Source organism: Megascapheus bottae, chromosome 25, assembly GCF_031878675.1.
Source record: "Megascapheus bottae isolate mThoBot1 chromosome 25, mThoBot2.hap1, whole genome shotgun sequence".
In the NCBI taxonomy this organism is placed as follows: Eukaryota; Metazoa; Chordata; class Mammalia; order Rodentia; family Geomyidae; genus Megascapheus; species Megascapheus bottae.
This window is the reverse complement of record NC_143533.1, coordinates 7948680-7967526: the sequence shown is the minus strand read 5'-3', so window position 1 is coordinate 7967526 and position 18847 is coordinate 7948680. Positions and strand designations below refer to the sequence as shown.

The following is an 18847-nucleotide window of genomic DNA, read 5'->3' as shown; positions in this document are numbered from 1 at the left end:
TCCCTGAGCTGTTTTTGCTCAAGGCTAGCCCTCTACCATTGAGCCACATCTCTACTTCCAGCTTTTTACTGGTTAATTGGAGAAAAGAGTCCACCTAGGCTAGCTTCGAACCATAATCCTCAGATCTCAGCCTCCTGAATGAGATTACCAGCATAAACCTCTGGTGTCTGACCATTTGTAGCTTTTGGGGGAGGGAGGTGTGGTCAGTGGTGGGGCTTGAACTCAGGGCCTGGGTACTGTCTCTAAGCCTTGTCACTCAAGGCTAGCACTCTACCAGTTTGAGCTACAGCAGCACTTGTGGTTTTCTGGTAGTTAATTGGAGAGAAGAGTCTCCTGGATTTTCCTGCCTGGGCTGGTTTTGAGTCTCCATCCTCAGATCTCAGCCTCCTGAGTGGCTAGAATGACGGGAACAGACTTATGGCCCGGGCTTGCAGTTAGCTCAGGCCTGGCTGGTCCTACCCTCCAAGGGACAGCAGCGAGAAGTGCTTATGTTTATACAGAAGCTCTGAATGCATTGTTTTGGTTGGAGGAAAACAGTGATGTGTATACAGACCACTAAATAACTGGTAATAGCTGATCAGAAGGAAGAATAGTTGCGAAACACAAAAGTCCCATCTGAGTTGCCATAATGAGCGCGTGTTTGTAATTGTAGTTACTTAGGAGGTTGAGATTTGAGGATCACAGTTTGAAGGCAACCTGGGTAGGAAAAGTCTGTGAGACTTATCGTCAATGAATCACCAAAAACCTAGAGGTGATGAGTATCATCCTTGAACCAGGCCTCAAATGATGAGTGCCATCCTTGAGTGGAAAAAAAGAAAAGTCTCCTTGGTTTTTGTGGATAGCCCCCTTGGTTTCTTCCCCCTTTAGCCTTCTGGGAGCTCCTGTTCCCCAGCCCTGCACACAGTAGGCATTTCTGCACATAGTAGGCATTTGTAGGACCCCCCCAGAGGTACCCAGCCCCCTAAATTCTTGCTCTCGTTACATCTCAGTCGTTCCTCTGCTGGCTGCCAACCAAACCCACAATAAGTGGTTCTTGAAAACATCCTACCCACTCTTTCCCTTCAGGGAATTTGATTCCAGGGTTTCTGGGTGGAGCGCTACATGTTCGAAGCCGGGGCAGGGCTGTGAAAGCTAGTGAGGGGGGGGCGGCTTTGGAAGGTAGAGACATGGCTGGGTTCCAGTAGGAAATAACCTGCTAGGAACTAGAAAGTGGTTCTTGTTATTTTTCTGCCAGTGCAAGTGCTTAAGCTCTACTACTTGAACCACAATTCTACTTCTGGCTCTTTTGCTGGGTCATTGGAGATAAGACTCTCACAGACCTTTTCTGTCTGGGCTGGCTTCAAACTGTGATCCTCAGATCTCAGCCTCCTGAGTAGCTAGGATGACAGATGTGAGCCACACCTCATGAGCTTAAGAAGTGGTTCTTAAAGGGCCCTTTTTGCCACTACAGTGTTGCTTTGTCTGTTTTGGGGCAAACGCGCCAAGGAGTGAGAAGGTTAAATTATATGACTCGTGGAGTCCAGTTCCAGAGCCCATGTTTTCTGTACAGGTGTCTTGTCCTGTGGCAGAAGACGTGCATTATGGGAGGCTCTTAATTAGTAAAAGTTTTTGTTTGTTTGCTTTATGGTGACAAGTAATTCTGAGCTGAAGAGTTGTTTAAGAGTAAGAGAAAAGCCAGGTGCTGGTGGCTCACATCTGTAATCCTAGCTAATTAGGAGATGGAGACCTTAGAATGATGGTTTGAAGCCAGCCTGGGAAGACAGAGAACCAACCAGAAGAAAGGCAGCAGTGGAGGCGTGGCTCAAGTGATAGAACACCAGCCTTGAGTGAAAAAGCCAAACAAGAACATGATGCCCTGAGTTCAAGCCCTAGTACTGGCAAAAACAAATGAAACAAAAAAGAGCCCAGTACCCTCTAATACATCAGGATTCCTATCCTAGAAGAGTGATCCACAGTGGGTGCTAGCCATGGATATATATATAATATAATCAGGACCTTAGAAAGCCAGGATACTCTTAAAATGCTCAGTAAGGAGGTCGGGACAGTAAGGCTCTGCTAAACATCCCTGGAAATAGAAAATGGAAGAACTGGGCTGGGCTTCTTGCCCAGGTCAGCAGCCCCTTGAAGGGCCCTTACTCATGCTGGAGGCTGCCAGGGCAGTGCCAGGCCCCGGGCACCCTGGGGAGACTTAGCGACTCCCGGTCTGCCTGGCACTGCTCCAGGCCCCACGTGTCCTGAGACATAGGCGGTTGCTCTTGACTCTGTGCCCTTAGGGACATGCTCGGCCGGAACCTGCCAGTCCTCCGTCAGTGCCGTCTCCCCGACTTGGCAAGGCCTTGCTCCCCAAGCTGGAGCAGCCTTTGGTATTTCCAGCTTGGCCCCCTGCCTGCCTCTCTTGGGACCTTGTAGTCTTGTCACTTTCCGGCATAAACCAAGGCACCTCTCAGCCTTGATGGCTTTCCAGAGTCTGCCAATACCCTTGCCTGCCATCTCATGGGCCTCCCCCCCACACTTATCTGTGGGATGCACCCCCATCATACCTGAATTGTTGCGACCACCCTGGGTGTGGCTTCTTTCTAAGTCACCCACAAGAGATCTTGGTTGACCTTCAGCAGTTGATGCCTGAGGGGTTTCCACACTGGGTGGGGGCCCCTCCCTGCCCTCTCATGTGGAAACGCCTCAGCTGGCACCATCTCCTGGCTCTGGTCCCTCAGAAGTGAGGTTGGGCACAGAAAGAACTAGGTGGCATACAGTGCCAAAGGCTGCTGCTCTTTCCCGGGCAGTGGGTGGCTCAGACATCCTGGGGCTGCTGTTTCAAACACACAGAAGGCCAGGAACTTGGCCTAGTGGTTGAGTGCTTGCCTAGCATGCATGAAGACCCAGGTTTGGTTCCTTGGTACCACATACATAGAAAAAAGCCGGAAGTGGTGCTGTGGCTCAAGTGGCAGAGCACTAGCCTTGAGAAAGCCCAATCCCAAGGACAGTGCTTAGGCCCTGAGTTTAAGTCCCAGGACTTGCAAAAAAAAAAAAAAAAAATCAGGGCCTGGAGTTTCGCCAACTGGTAGAGTGCTTGCCTACCATGCACAAAGAGCCGGGTTCAATTCCTCAGTGCCACATACATAGAAAAAGCCAGAAGTGGTGCTGTGTCTCAAGTGGTAGAGCTAGAGCCCCAGGACTGGCAAAAATAAATAAATAAATAAAATAAATTTAAATACAGGGACATTGGGCCACACTGGGCCTGTCTCATCAGCTTGGGAGATGGGGAGGTGTTTAGGGGACAGGGAATCTGGAAGCGGGGGAGGAAGGAGGAAATGTCCAAGAATCAGATTTGAGATTGTTCAAACGTCATCCTGCCCAGCTAACCCATCCTATTTCCTGGGAGAGGTCATATGGAGACCATCTTTAAGTGAACAGATAAACTCAGCCAGTCATTGGTTTGGACATTGTTTATACTGTGTTAGTAGTGATAAACAGTTGTCCTGAACTTATTTATATTTTGCATGTGTTTATCAAAACTTCTTTTTTCCCCCCCTAACTACAATCCAGCTGCTTGGAGAATTATTACAAACTCTTGAGTTTAGGAGTCTTCATTAATGATACTTTATTGTATATGCACAATAATTTATCTTGGCAGTGTGTGTGCTTTATCCGGTAATTTCAGTGTGGAGGGGGAAGGGAAGACGAAAGTAGCTGCTCTTCTGCAGAATGTCAGCATCAGAAAGGTTTGTCTTCTGGCTGAAGGCTGGTAGCTCCTGCCTGTAATCCTAGATACTCGGGAGACTGAGATCTGAGGATCAAAGGTTCAAAGCTAACCTGGGGAGGAAAGTTAAACCAGCAAAAGCCAGAAGTAGAGCTGTGTGGCTCAAGTGGCAGAGCCTTGAGAAGAAAAAGCTGAATGATAACCTAAGACCCTGAGTCCAAGCCCCAGTACCCCCACAAAAAGTTAAAAGATTTGTGTGCTCTGATGAAAAACACTTAGATGTGGGGTAGATAAAGCGTAAGCGCCATAAATATTCCCTAGACTACACTCTAAGATGCTGGGCCTGGAAGTGGCTCTGTGGATCCAAAGGTAGAGAGATATCCTTGAGCTGGACAGCTCAGGGACAGTGCCCACGCCCAGGGTTCAAGCCCCACAATACCAATCCTTAGCCTTCCTGTGCAGTGAGACTGGAGTACTGTAGGCTATCTATGGGACCGCAGAAAAGGCCTCTTGGTGGCCATTAGCAGTAGTGACCAGTGTTGGTTCCTGCTCAGGACCCCACACATTGTGCTTCTGTCCCTTTTGTCCTCCCATCTCGTGTGCGTGCGTGTGTGTGTGTGTGTGTGTGTGTGTGTGTGTGTGTGTGTGTGTGTGTGTATGTGTGTGTGTATTGTCCTAGGGCTTGAACTCAGGGCCTGGGCACTATCCTGTAGCTTCTTTTTTTTGTTGCTCGAGGCTAGCATTCTAGCATTTGAGCCACAGCTCCACTTCTGCTTTTCCGGTGGTTAATTGGGGATAAGACTTTCCTACCTGGCTGGTTTTGAACTGCAGTCCTCAGATCTCAGCCTCCTGAGAAGCTAGGATTATAAGTCAAGCGTGCCTGATCTTCCTTCTTTCCTCCCTCCTCCCCTCCTCCAATACTGGGGCTGAACCCATGCCTAGACACTGCTACTTAGCATTTGCTTAAGGCTCACCCCCTACCATTTGAACCACCGCTCTGCTTCTGACTTGATTTACTTTTTATTTATTTATTTTGTGTGTGCTGGCACTGGGGCTTCAACTCAGGGCTTCTTTTTTTTTTTTTTTGCCAGTCCTGGGGCTTGAACACAGGGCCTGAGCACTGCCCTTGAGCTCTCTCAAGGCTAGAGGTCTACCATTTCCAGCTTTTTCTGTGTATGTGGTACTGACGAATGGAACCCGGGTGTTTGTGCATGCTGGGCAAGTTCTCCTACCACTAGGCCACACTCTCAGCCCTCAACTCGGGGCTTTTAACATTAGATTCTGATGGACTTTTCAGCCTGGCTTAGCTTCAAACCAGGATGGTGAGATCTCAGCCTCCTGGGTATCTGAGATTACAGAGGTAAGCCACCAATGCCTGGCATAATCCACTACCATGCAGAGGCTTCCTGGACAAAGTCCCATTTTCATCCTCTTTCTCCAGCTTTCCCAGGCCCCTCAGTGCCTGCCTGATGCTGTTTCCTTCTAGAGGGGTTAAAGTGAACAGATATGGTTAGAAGGCCAAGATCACTTGTGGGCTTTGTTCTTAGATTTGGTGTTACTCTTCTGGCCAGGGAAAGTGAGCAGAGTCCTCTCTCATTGTCCTCCTATCACAAACCCATAGATGAGGCCCTGTGTGGCTGGGAGCATGGCCCTTTTGCAGGCCAAAGACTTCTGGGTATTTGAGTTTTCTGCCTTTTTTTTTTTTTTTGCCAGTCCCGGGGCTTGGACTCAGGGCCTGGGCACTGCCATTGAGCTTTCTCAAGGCTAGTGCTCTACCACTTGAGCCACAGCACCACTTCTGGCTTTTTGTGTGGTATATGATACTGAGGTATCGAACCCAGGGCTTTGTGCATGCTAGCGAGCATTCTACCACTATGCCACACTCCCAGCCCCTCTACTGTTATTTTTAACACTGCTTTTGAAACATCTCATCTTGGAGCAGTGGCCACAAACAGACAGGGCTGGGGTTGTTGGTCACTGCTAGATGTAACTGAAAAGGGCCTACAGGCCCATGGGGGTTCCTCCTTCCCCCCTCCCCATCACCTCCATGGAGGAAGTGGCTAGGTGGCCAGGAATGCAACCTATGCCTCCAGATTAATTAATAATTGAGAACTGGCCCCCAGCCAGCCAGAGCTGGACAGATAGAGTGAACAAAGGAAGGTAGGTGGTTAACTGGTGTATGGGGGGCGTGGCCTGTAGCTTAGAGGGAAAAATTCACAATGGCTGTGATTTATGGGTTGAATTACCCAGGATCCTTCTCTGTGCGGGGGTAGCTGACTTGGGCTTGTGCTGTAGGAATGTAGATACTGCTGAGGCTAAAGCCTGGGTCTCTGGTGTCTGCAGGGACAGAGAGGGAGAGTGGCAGGTACCAGCCCGGTGGAGAAGGTATCTGTCACAGCTGTGGTGGTCCTCTGGGACAAGAGTCTACTGGCTGGAAGTTGTATTTCTATTTTGGGACAAGGGTTTCATTTTCCACAGGTCTCTAGTGTGTGTGTGTGTGTGTGTGTGTGTGTGTGTGTGTGTGTGTGTGTACATCCTGGCCCCAGGGCTTGATCTCAGGGCCTGGGTGTTGTCCCTGAGTTGTTTTGCCCAAGGCTAATGCCCTGCCACTTTCTGTAGCTCTTCTAGATTTTTGGTAATTCATTAAAAATAAGAGTGTCACAGGCTGGGCGCGGTGGCTCAGGCCTGTAATCCTAGCTACTCAGGAGGCCGAGATCTGAGGATCTCAGTTCAGAGCCAACCTGGGCACAAAAGTCTGTGAGACTCTTATCTGCAGTTAACTACCAGAAAACCAGAAGTGGTGTGCTGTGGCTCTGGGGGTAGGGTAATTTTGAGCTGAAGGGCTCAGGGAAGGACCCCAGACTCAGAGTTCAAGTCCTAAATCCCATGACTGACAAAAAAAAAAAAGAAGAAGGTCACAGACAGAGCTGGGAGTATGGCCTAATGGTAGAGTGCTTGCCTAGCATGCATGAAGCCCTGGGTTTGATTCCTCCATACCACATGCAGAGAAAAAGCCAGAAGTGGTACTGTGGCTCAAGTGGTAGAGCACTAGCTTTGAGAAAGCTCATGGACAGTGCCCAGGCTCTGAGTTCAAGTCCCAGGACTGGCCAAAAAAAAAAGTCACAGATTTTCCTGCCCATTCCTCAGGTCTCAGCCTCCTGAGTAGCTAGGATTACAGGGGTGAGCCACAAGCACCTGCTATGTTTCTTCTGTGAATGTATAGGTATGAGTTCTCGGTGTTAAGTTAGGTGCTCAGTGTGAAGAGTGCCAGGAGGAGGGGATGCTCATGGGAAGGGCTGGAAATGAGGGCTTCAGAATGACAGACCGTGCCTGTGGTCAGCCTCTGAGCGGATGCCTTCCAGATGCTTGCTGCTTGTTAAGGTGGACCTCACTGGACTCTGTGGAGGCTTCCCTTTTGCTCCTGCCTTCTTCCCACTGCCCTGAGACCACGGGTGTCAGCAGAGGAGAGGCGGATCTGAGGCACGCAGAAGCTGCCATTAGATGAATCAGCCCCACATGTCTCCTTAGACCTGCCTTTAGAAGTCAAGGTAGTAAACTAGATTATGAAAACTAGGTAGAGGCTCCCCTCCTCCCCCGCCCACTGTGTGTGCACATATGCATGTGTGTATATGTATTTAACACAGGGCCTTGCCTTTCTCTTTTTTTTTAAGATTCCTAAGGGTTTTATTTCTTTTTTTCATATATTTTTATTGTAATTAATAGAAGGGTTACATTATATTTGCCAGATAGAAGATGCATTAATTCACATACATTGATACCCTTTCTCATGTCTTGGTCCCCATTTCCCTCCCCCCACCCCGACCCCCAAGGGCCTTTCCTTTCTTGTTTGGCTTTTTCACTCAAGGCTGGTACCCTACCACTTGAGCCATGTCTTCACTTCTGGCTTTTTGGTGGCTAACTGGATGTAAGAGGTTCATAAACCTTCCTGCCCTGGCTAGTTTTGAACCTCAGATTTCAGCCTTCTGAGTAGCTGAGATTACAAGAATGAGCCGTGGAGACCTTGGCTTCTCAGCCTGATATTCTGTAACCTCAGAAGAGATAGTTATTTTTAATTTGCCAGTCCTAGAGCTTGAACAGGAATCAAACCCAGGGCTTCATGCATGCTAGGCAAGCACTCTACCACTGAGTTGTGTTCTCAGCTCCAGGTGGAAGGATGAGTGGATTTGGATTGTGGGGACTCCCTCCCCAGCTAGAAACAGAACCCAATAACACCGCATGGACATAGAACTGCCCTTTTAGAAGAACTAGATGTGAGGATGGGGAACCATTACGGACTTTCCCGGTTGGATTGAGGAATTGATTGGCTCCTTCCCTGGCTCTGTGGCAAGCATGCCCCCGTCATCTTGCCATGCATAGTAGACAGATCCCTTTTGCAGCCTTTTTAAAGGAAAGGTTGAAATCTCACGTGACTGCATAGCCTACAGCAAATACTAGTATTTAATTGTGGATTAATGATCTCTCCAGTCAATATTAGCTTTTTTGCTTATTATAAAAAGCACTCCTGTTTGTTCCAGAACTACATAAGAATGATTCAGGCAGAGCTGGCTCGAGCTTGCTGGAGTCTGCATTCACCAAGAGGCGTGGATCGTGTGTCTTTGTTACAAAAGGATATTTTTCAAGGCGAGGATTTCATGGAAGAATTATTTTAAAATGGAGTGCCCCACCTTTGGCATTGTTGGGGTGTTTAGCCCAAACTGCATCTTTAGTATAAATCAAGGCAGGTGTATTTGATTTGCAGGCTGTGCCACTGCAAGCATATCTAAGTATTACAGAGAGGTATCAGGTGACACTTGATAGTGGGAGTATTTGAATTCAGGACCTCCTCCTCTCGCTCAGCTATTCTTCTCAAAGCTGGCCTCATCTCTGCTTCCAGTTTTGTTTTGTTTTGCTGGTTCATTGGAGATAGTCTCTTGAATTGGTCTCCCTTGGCTGGCTTTGAACTGTGATTTTTCAGAACTCACCCCCTAAGCAGCTAGGATTGGAGGTGCGGGCCCCAGGAGGCTTACTTTTTTTTTTTTCTTTTTGAGAGCTTTGTGAGGAGGAAAACCAGCTTTGCAACTTCATTCTTGAGTTGCATCCTGGCTGTCAATGGTTCTCTCTTGCTGTCATGCTCAGGTCTCTGGGATTCAGTGGTATCATCATCAATCCAATGACTGAATTCCTCCAGACCTTTTTGCCTTGCTTTGCCTTACCTTGCATTTTCCACCCTCCCTTCCTCTCTCTCTCTCTTTTTTTGTGCTGGTACTGGATCTTGAACTCAGGGCCTCGTGCTCTTCGTTGGCTTTTTCACACAAGTCATAGCTCTTTCGGATGCTTTTCTTCTGGTTAATTGGAGATAGAGTCTCTCAAATTTGTCCTCCCAGAGTGACTTTGAACTGAGATCCTCATCTTAGCTGCCTGAGTAGCTAGGATTACAAGCACGAGAGAGGGGGGGCAGGTCCCTGTGTCTGAACTCTGCCTCACATGTGCTCAGCTGGCTTGTTTGCTTGCTTACTTGGCTAATACTCCACCAGATGAGCCATGCCTCCAGACTGGCTTTGTGTTGCTTATTTTAGAAATAAGAGTCTTGAGAATATTTTTTTCGCAGGCTGGCTTTGAACCACAATCCTTCAGGTCTTCCTGAGCAGCTAGGAGTACAAGCGTGAGTCTCTGGCACGAGCCACTGTGCCTTTTTCAAAAATGTATTTTGGGCAAATCTCTCACAGGTTCTTCCAAGGCTCTTTAACCCTTTACTAACTCCTCAGCCCTCAAAACTGTTTCTGAGGCAGCCAGCACCAGTGGTGGGGGGGGGTGTGGAAGGTGTGCCCTGTGAGGAGGGGGTGGGGCAAATCACAGTGGGCGGGGCAAAGGCAGAGGTGAGCTTCTGCCCTTGAGACCAAAGATGGCCTGGTGGAGTGCCACTTTTAAGGCCTTTATGGCTTTTATAGCTTTATGTTGGGTCAATGTCTAGGGAAGGAGGATTTGCCAGTGAAACTCAGATTGCTTTAGGGAAATAAAAGAAAAATGGAGCCGTATCCAATTCAGCGTAGGTAAAGGCAGTGTGGGGACTGGAAGCAAGTGCTCTCCGCCATGTATGAGCTTTTCTGCATCCCCATCACAATACCCAGGCTGTCCCCATGGAAACCCCCAAGGGCCAACTTTGCCCTCTGTGGTAGGGTTGAGGCTGTGAACTTGGGCACTGAAAACTTGAGATGAAAACCAAGCCCCAGCCTGATATAGGAACGAGGACCTACCACTTTTTTTTTTTCTTTTGCCAGTCCTGGGACTTGAACTTCAGGGCCTGGACACTGTCCTTGAGCTTTCTCAAGGCTAGCATTCTACCACTTGAACCACAGTACCACCAGCTTTTGTGTATGTGGTTCCGAGGGACTGAACCCAGGCCTTTGTGCATGCTAGGCAAGCACTCTACCACTAGGTCACCCTCCAACTGCCCCTCCCAAAAAAAGATTTTTATATTACCCACTTTTTCTTTTTATTGTAAAAGAAAGGTCTCCCAAAAAAGAGGACAATTGTGAAAATAAAAGCCCCCCCCCCCAAGGTAATTGGAGATAAGAGTCTCAGGGGCTTCCCTGCCTGAGCTGGCTTTGAACTCCATCCTGAGAGTTCAGCCTCCTGAGTAGCTAAGATTATAGGCGTGAGCAGCTGGCTGGCTCATATAGGATTCTTCCAGATAGTTTGGCTTCCCCCACTCCTGGTGGTCTCTGAATAAGAAAACAAACAAACATAAGCAACTTCTGACTAGGGTGAGACAAAAAGAGACCTTGGAATGGGAACAAAGTTCAGAGCCTTTTGTTTTGGAAACTTTTTTTTTTCCCCCTCCAAACCTGGACTGGTTTCCTAAAGCTGCTTATCTTGCTTTTTCTTCCTTGCCCCAAAACACCTTTTTCTACTCTGCTTCTCTACCTTCTCCCACCTGATGTTTGCCTGCCTGGTGTGATAGGGGCTCTATCTCTTTTTAGGCTGCCAGGTACTGGGGTGTCTTTGATGTTTGAGCCTCCCTCTCTGTGGCTGTTTGAAGGTCCAGTGCCTGAAGGCCTTCAATGGTGTACATTGGAAGCTGTGGGCCTGTGACCTGGGTTGCAGATCAATTTGGCTGCCTCCTTTGCAGGTGCTACAGGTGTAAGGCCGGCAGAAGGGTGTGAAACTAGCAGGAAGAAAACAGGTGTCCTGTTCTCACGAGTGATGGGACTGGTGGGCCTTGGGGAGACCAAGTAGGCCTGAGTTCCTGGGTGAAATTTGTTTTGTGAGAACCAGATAGCAGTGAGGTTGTTGCTGGCTGGTGACTATAATCTTAGCTACTCTGGAGAATGAGCTCTGAGGATCAAAGTTCAAAGCCAGCCTGGGTAGGAAAGTCTGTGGGGTTTTTATTTCCAATCAACTATCAAAAAAAAAAAAAGAGCAAATGTGGTAGAGTACTATTCAAGTGTGTGTGGGGGGACAGCATGGCTTAGTGGTAGAGTGCTTGCCTAGCATGCATGAAGCCCTGTGTTCAAAACCCTGTGTTTGATTCCTTGGTACCACATACACAGAGAAAGCCAGAAGAGGGTGCTGTGGCTCAAGTGGTAGAGCGCTAGCCTTGAGGACAGTGCACAAACCTGGAGTTCTTTTCTTTTCTTTTTTTTTTTTTTTTTTTTTGCCAGTCCCGGGCTTGAGCTCAGGGCCTGAGCACTGTCCTTGGACTTTCTCAAGGCTAGAGCTCTACCACTTGAACCTCAGCACCAGTTCTAGCTTTTTCTATGTATGTGGTACCAAGGAATCGAACCTGGGCCTTCGTACATGCTAGGCAAGCACTCTACCACTAGGCCAAATTCCCGGCTCTCAAGCCTGGAGTTCTAGCCCCAGTAACTGGCAAAAGAAGAAGAGGAGGAGGAGGAGGAAGAAAGCAAGCAAGCAAGCTAAAGGACAGTGCCAGAACCTGAGTTCTAGCCCCAGGACTAGTACCCAATAATGAATACATAAATAAAAGACTATCTGGTTTCAATAGCATAAGGATAGCTGTTAAGTTATGAGATGGCTTGTTTCCAGCCCTTTGTCATTTGATGTTCTAATTGACCCCAATGCCTTGATGAAATAACCACTCACTGTATCCACCCCACTTTACAGTTTGGGAAACTGAGGCCCATAGCAGAGAAATACTTGAAGATTTCATAGTGAATGAGAGGGGCACAGCTGGGATTCACACATAGGAAGCTTTGCTTGTGGACTACATGGCTCCAGCTTTTCTTTTCTTCTTCCTGCCCCCATCCATGTCCCCAGAAAGTAGCTGCCCCCCAAAACAATAATAATAAGATTCCCCCTTAGCTGGACCCAGTGCGGGTGGCAGCCTTGGTGGCCAGACCGCCCATGATATAATGACCGATTAGAAACTTCCTCTTGGAAGCCAACCTGCTCAGGGGCTGCGTGCATTGTGCATTCCATCCTCGCCTTCCCCTCCCCACTGGAATAAGCAAGCCCTGTAATTAACGCTGCTGCTCTAGGCTGGCTACAAAGCTTGCAGCCATGTCTGCAGCTTGAAACGACAAAAGGAGAATTAAGTGGAAGTTTGATAAGAGAAACTATTTATCTCATGGGCAAAGCAAGCTTTTAAAAGGGGTAGAGGTTAACCAGATGCGGGAGCTGGCCTGGGAGCCATTCACAACAAACCTCCAGTTGCATGGGGGAAACTTGAAGCCCGGGGACAGAAGAAAGGAGCTTTCCAGAAGAGGCTTGGTGCAAAGTGTTAAGTGCAACTCATGTCTCTAATCCTAGCTACTCAGGAAGGTCTGAGGTTCAAGGTTTGAAGCCAGCCCAGACAGAGAAGTCTTAAGACTCTGATCTCCAATTAAACACCAACATCCACAAGTAGAGCTGTGGCTCAAGTGGTAGAGCACTTGAATGAAAAGGCTAAGGGACAGTGCACAAGGCCCTAAGTTCAAGCCCCCAAGTGCTTAGCTCTGCTCCAGCTCTGTCTCAGTGTGCTGAGTGACCTTGGGACGGTGGCTTAGCCTTTCTGGTCTAAGAGTCCACATTTCTCTTCTCCACTCTTTGGGTGCTAGGCACATTGGTCGTGGTCTCCAGCTCATTGCTGGCTGGCTGAACAGGTCTGGCCAGCCCCAGGAGAGGCAGAGAGGCCCAACAAAGAGAAGCAGGGCCACAAACTAGCATCCAGAGACCCAGAGGGCTCGAGGCCCCAGCCTTCAGTGAATGCTGTGAAAGCCTTTGTGTCTTAAAAAACTGGGGCGTCTCTGGATCCTGGGGTGATCAGGCTATAGCGCTCAGCCCACTGAGGAGGAGAGGGGGTTAGGAGGGGGGGCGCAGGAACCATCCTGCCCTTTGTTTTGACAGAAAACTGCTGATTCAGAGAAGTTAAAGGCCTTTCTTGGGATTTTAACTCCCCTTTCCCTTCCCCCTGGCCGCAGCCAGCTCCCTGGGGAAGGGGGGGGGGGACAGGAGGGAATCAGCACCCCCACAAAATTGTATGTTGGGCTTTGAGTACCCTGACTGGGAGGGGAGGCCAGTAGGAAGTCATATTTGCCGTGTGTGTGTGTGTGTGTGTGTGTGTGTGTGTGTGTGTGTGTGTGCATGGTGTGTGTGGGGGGGGTGTCTCTGTGCAGGGGAGAGAGGCCTTTGTTGGGTTGTCCTGGACAGACAGCCACCACCCTCTGGTGGCAGGAATGTGGGTGCCGCTGGAAAGTAATGGGGCCACCTGGAGGCCAACTGAGGCAAGGATGGGACAGAAGGACATGGAATTGCCCATTTCTTTCAAATTGTTCTCAAAAGTAGCAGACCGGTGAGTGATTGTGGTCCTGGCTATTTGAAGTTTCTCAAATCAACTCCTCCCCCTCCCAAACATGGTCCAAGAAGCTAGGATTACAGGCATGAGCCACCCTACTCGGCATGATTTTTGATCATTTATTTTTCTACAACCCAGCGTGCTCACTGTTCTTATCTGTCTCTCTCTCCTCCCCATCTCTGCACTCAGGCTCGAACCAAATGCCCTGAACATGCTACGCTAGCATGCTTCCTATGAACCTACTAAAAATATCTGTCTCCTCCATTGCGAGTAGCTCACACCTATAATCCTAGTTGTTCAAGAGACAGAGATCTGAGGCTCACAGTTCCAAACCAGCCCCAGCAGAAAGTCCAGGAGACTCTTCAATTAAGTAGCAGCGAATGGTATTGTGGCTCAAGTGGTAGAGATCTGGACAAAAGAAACTCGAGAACAGCACCCAGCGCCTGAGTTCAAGCCCTAGAACCTGCACTTATAAATACATTAAATTAAAAAGAGGTGACCTGCAGGCCAGGCTGGAAGGCGGGTTTCTTGACTCCCAGACCCCAGTGCCTCTCCACCCCGCCCCCGCCCTGCTGAAGTTTACAGCAAGGACTCAGAGTCTGGCTGGGAACTAGGCCAGACACTGAGTAGGGGGTTGTGTGCGGGAGTTTCGGTCAGGGCTCGGTCATCTTTGATGTTGTTCACTCAAGTCTGACTCTTCAGTATTTATCTGCAATTAAAGAGCTGGTTCTTAATTAGGCTGATGGCTGTGGGAGATGGCGGGACCTCAGCTTCGGAGCCCTGAACAGGAAAAGAACCTTTTACAAGAGACTGTCCCCTTGCATCCAGAATGTCAGTCTGGGCTATACGAAGAGATGTGGGAGGGTGGCACGTATGGTGGGGGGGTTATCTGTGGGCTCAGGAGCGTCTCTTTCCTTCTCCATAGAGCTTACAACTAGTATTGGCCAAAAAGTAGGGAAATGGCCTTCCCTGCCCGGCTGACTCACAATGGAGAAGCTCAGATCTCACTCTTTCTGTGTGACTGGGATTACAGGCACACGCCCCCGAGCTGGTTCCATTGACTTCTATGAGCTCTATCACTTCAAGCTGGGAGATAGCTAGGATGCCTTTGTCACCCATACCCAGAGGATTCTTACCTGTGAAGGGACAAGAAGACAATAACGTTTCCTCACCAGGTACCTATGGCTCACACCTGCAATCCTAGCTAATCAGGAAGGTGATGATCTGGGGATCCTGGTTCAAAGCCAGCCTAAGCAACAAATGACGGAGACTCTTATCCCCAATTAACCAGCAAAATCAGGAAGTGGAGGTATGACACGAGTTGTAGAACATCAGACTTGAGTGTCAGCGGCAAGCACGACTCCAGGCTTCTCAGGTGTCCATGGCTTACTCCTGTAATCCTAGCTACTCAGGAGGCTGAGATCTGAGAATTGCAGATTGAATCTGGCACAGGCAGGAAAGTCCTTGAGATTCTTATCTCCCCTCCCACCAAAACAACAACCACCACCTCAGAGACAGAGCCCAGACCCTGAGATCAAGCCTCAGCACTGGCACCAAAAAAAAAAAAAAAGAAGGAAGGAAGGTGGCAGGGGCAGGCGAGGGGGGCGGGGGCGGAAGAAGTGAACTTGGTATGGGCTGGAGGTAGCGCCGTGGTAATATACTTGCCTGACATTCTTGGACTATGGGTTTCTGGCTCTGTCATTCTCTAATATGAACCCTGGACCTTCGTTTCCTTACCTTTGAATTAAGTAAGCTGGGTGAAGTGCCCAGCTTCCAGACAGCACCCATCCTGTTACCCAGCATCCCTCACTCTGGGTACCGAGCCTGGCATGCTAAGGAAGTCCTTGCTTGCTGAGCAGGGCTCTTGCTGGCATGGCACTGCTCTCCTGGCCTCAGGTCTCCCAGACCTGTGCCAGATGGAAAGTGTGTTGGAGCTCAGGATGTAGCTGTTTCTCTGCCTCTGCTGGAACTGGCCTGGTGCCCAGTGGCTCAGGGGGGTGAGATGTCCACCTCTTACTCTCCCTCTGTGTACTTACTGGAACCCGACGGGCTGGAGTAAAGCCTGGGATACAAACCATAGGAGCTTGGGGCTGGTGTGAGGAATGATTCCTCCCCCAAACAGATCTCAGCCATCTCAATGCCAAGCAAGAGGGCAAGGGTACATTCCTGGGGCTTAGACTCTGCCCACTGCTACTCTTGGCTTTGAAGCAGGACAGGGATAAAGGCCTTGGGCTGGCTCCCCAAGCTGACATGAATAAAATGTCTCCCTCTGCTTAGCTGGGCCTGCCATTCATTTCCTTTGAGGTAGCTGGAGTGTGTATGGTCTCACTAGGCCTCTGGCCCAGGCCTTCCTGTGTGCCAACCCCCCCCACATCCCCCCTCCCACTGCCAAGGTACATGGGGCATCTGCCCCTCCAAACCATATGAGCCCAAAGGGAAAATAGCATATCCTGGCCTTACTCCCAACTTTTTAATGGTTCATTGGAGATAAGAAGAGTATTATCAACTTCTTCCTGCCCAGGCTGGCTTTGAACTGAGATCCTCAGATCTCAGCTTCTTTGGTAACAAGGATTCCAGCCACTAGCACAACCCCAGTCTCCCTAGTAACTGAACTCAAGGTGTTCGCTTCAGAGAGGCTGGCCTGGATCCCCCACTCTCGAGACAGGTAGCAATCTGTACCTCTCTGCAGGTCCAGGTTTGGACTAAGGAGCTCACATCCTGGCCAGGCCTTGCTAACTAGATCGTGGGTCCCTAGATTAGGAGATAGCCTAGCAGATGTGTGCTTTGTCTCTCCTGCTGCTACTTCAATGCTCGTATCTATTGTGGTTCCTCTCTGCACCTGAGCTTTCTGCTTTGCATGGTTGTATGGTGTTTGGGGAGGAGAAAAAAAAAGGGGTGTCTACCAATATCCCCGTTGTGTACTAACGTTCTAGAAGATGATCTGACCTAGAGCAAGTACTTGCATACAGTTGCAAATCTTTTTTTTTTTTTGCCAGTCCTGGGCTTGAGCTCAGGGCCTGAGCGCTGTCCTTGGACTTTCTCAAGGCTAGAGCTCTACCACTTGAGCCTCAGCACCACTTCTGGCTTTTTTCTATGTAGGTGGTACCGAGGAATCGAACCCGGGTCTTCATGCATGCAAGGCAAGCACTTTAACCACTAGGCCAAACTCCCGGCCCCGCAAATCTTTTTTCTTTTGGCTGGTCACTGTCCCTGAACCTTTATGCTTGAGGCTAGCCCTCTACCACTTGAGCCATACTACCACTTCCGTCTTTTAAGTGGTTAATTGCAGGTAAGAGTTTCACAAGGACTTTTCTGTAGGTCCTAGAGCGTGATCCCTGAGCTCTTGCTCAAGGCTGATGCTCTACCACTTCGAGTCACAGCGCCACTTCTAATTTTCTGGTGGTTAATTGGACATAAGAGTCTCATTGGACTTTGCTGTCCAAGCTGGCTTTGAACCGTGATCCTCTGATCTCAGGATGGCACGTGTGAGCCATAAAACATCCGGGTATTGCAAACCTTGCTCTGATTCCCCAGCAACCCCGCCTCACTTGTGCTTGCTTTCCACCCCCCCTCCCACCCCCCACCCCCACCTTGCAGATGCCAGCATGTCTCCAGATGCCAGCAAGCCAAGCCACTGGTGCAGCGTGGCCTACTGGGAGCACCGGACGCGGGTGGGCCGCCTCTACGCTGTGTGCGAGCAGGCCGTGAGCATCTTCTACGACCTACCTCAGGGCAGCGGCTTCTGCCTGGGCCAGCTCAACCTGGAGCAGCGCAGCGAGGCCGTGCGCCGTACCCGTCGCAAGATCGGCTTTGGCATTGTGCTAAGCAAAGAGCCCGATGGCGTGTGGGCCTACAACCGGGGTGAGCACCCCATCTTTGTCAACTCCCCGACGTTGGATGCACCCGGAGGCCGTACCCTGGTTGTGCGCAAGGTACCACCGGGTTATTCCATCAAGGTGTTCGACTTTGAGCGCTCGGGGCTGCTGCGTGCTGAGTTCGAATCCACCGACGGCCCTTACGATCCTCATAGTGCTCGCATCAGCTTCGCTAAGGGCTGGGGACCCTGCTACTCAAGACAGTTCATCACCTCCTGTCCCTGCTGGTTAGAAGTCCTTCTCCACAATCACAGATAGAGCGAACCGCCTGCCAGCGCCGCTGCCACCACCACCAGTCCCCCAAACTTCCGGGCCCAGAAGTGCCCTGTGGATGAACTTCTCACCCCCTCCCCATATCATCTACCTAGATTTAATATAAAGTTTTATATATATTATATGGAAAGATATATTATACTTGTAATTATGGAAGTCATTTTTACAATGTAATTATTTATGTACGGTGCAATGTGTATATATGGACAAAACCAGAAAGGAAAAAAAAAAAAAAGACGCACTTTGGCTTATAATTCTCTCAATACAGATATTTTTCTTTCTTTTCTTCCTTCTTTGTCTTCGTTTTGTTTCTTTAAGAAAGTGATAACATCCGAGCTAGATCGGGAAAGCCTGGGTTTGGTGTGTGGTTTTTGTTTTGTTTTGCCAGTACTGGAGCTTGAACTCAGGGCCTGGGCACTTTCCTTTGGTTTTTCGTTTGTTTGCTTGTTTTTTATTGTTGCTGTTGTTGTCTTCTCCTTGGTCCAAGACTGGGACTTGAACTCAGTACCTACAGCCACTTTCACTCATTGACTGGTACTCTACCAACTGAGCCATGCCTCCATCCCTGGTGATATAAAGTATTCTCACTGTAGCGTTTTTGAACATTCAGGTGCTTCGGTGAGTCTTACCTGATCCCATCAAGGAGTCTGAACTTTGACTTCAATATTTATGGGGAAGGAAACAAGCGAAGTCCTGGGTCTAAATTCAGATCCTCGGATCTCAGCCTCCTGAGTAGCCAGGATTATGGGCATGAACCACCTGTGCTCTACTTGGCTTTGGAGAAGTTGGGTCTGGAGAAATTCCATGGAAAGGAAATCAAGCCTTCTGCCAGTAGCCAGGTATGGGTTCAGAGAAGGTCCCCAAGACCCAGTCTGTGCCAGCCGGATCACACCCTTGAAAGGGACTGGAGTCAGGCCCTCCCGAAGCTTTACCTACAGGGATTGTGGGAGTTGAGGGATGCTCTTGAGTAACGTAAGCTGTTTGGTGTGTGGCTTATCTATTACACTAAGACGCTACACAGGACTTCCCAGAGCAAGCACTGAATGTTACATGTGGCATTCCTTTTTGTTGTTTCTCCACTCCTTTTTTTTCTTTTTCTTTTCTTTCTTTCTTTCTTTCTTTTTTTTTTAAGAATATTCTAAGGGCTGGGAGTTTGGCCTAGTAATAGAGTGCTTGCCTAGCATGCACCAACACCTGGGTTTGATT

At 49.2% G+C, this 18847-nt stretch overlaps 1 protein-coding gene across 1 annotated transcript in view; it reads left to right on the top strand.

Annotated features, from left to right (window-relative positions):
- The window catches only part of Smad6 (SMAD family member 6), a 65835-nt gene extending 47940 nt beyond the window's left edge, over positions 1 to 17895 (top strand). Inside the window, exon 4 of the mRNA XM_090358143.1 lies at positions 17091 to 17895. Coding sequence (XP_090214269.1) covers positions 17091 to 17626 — 536 coding nt within the window. The 3' untranslated portion in view covers positions 17627 to 17895. The remainder of the gene's footprint in view (positions 1 to 17090) is intronic.
- The last annotated feature ends 952 nt before the right edge of the window (positions 17896 to 18847 follow it).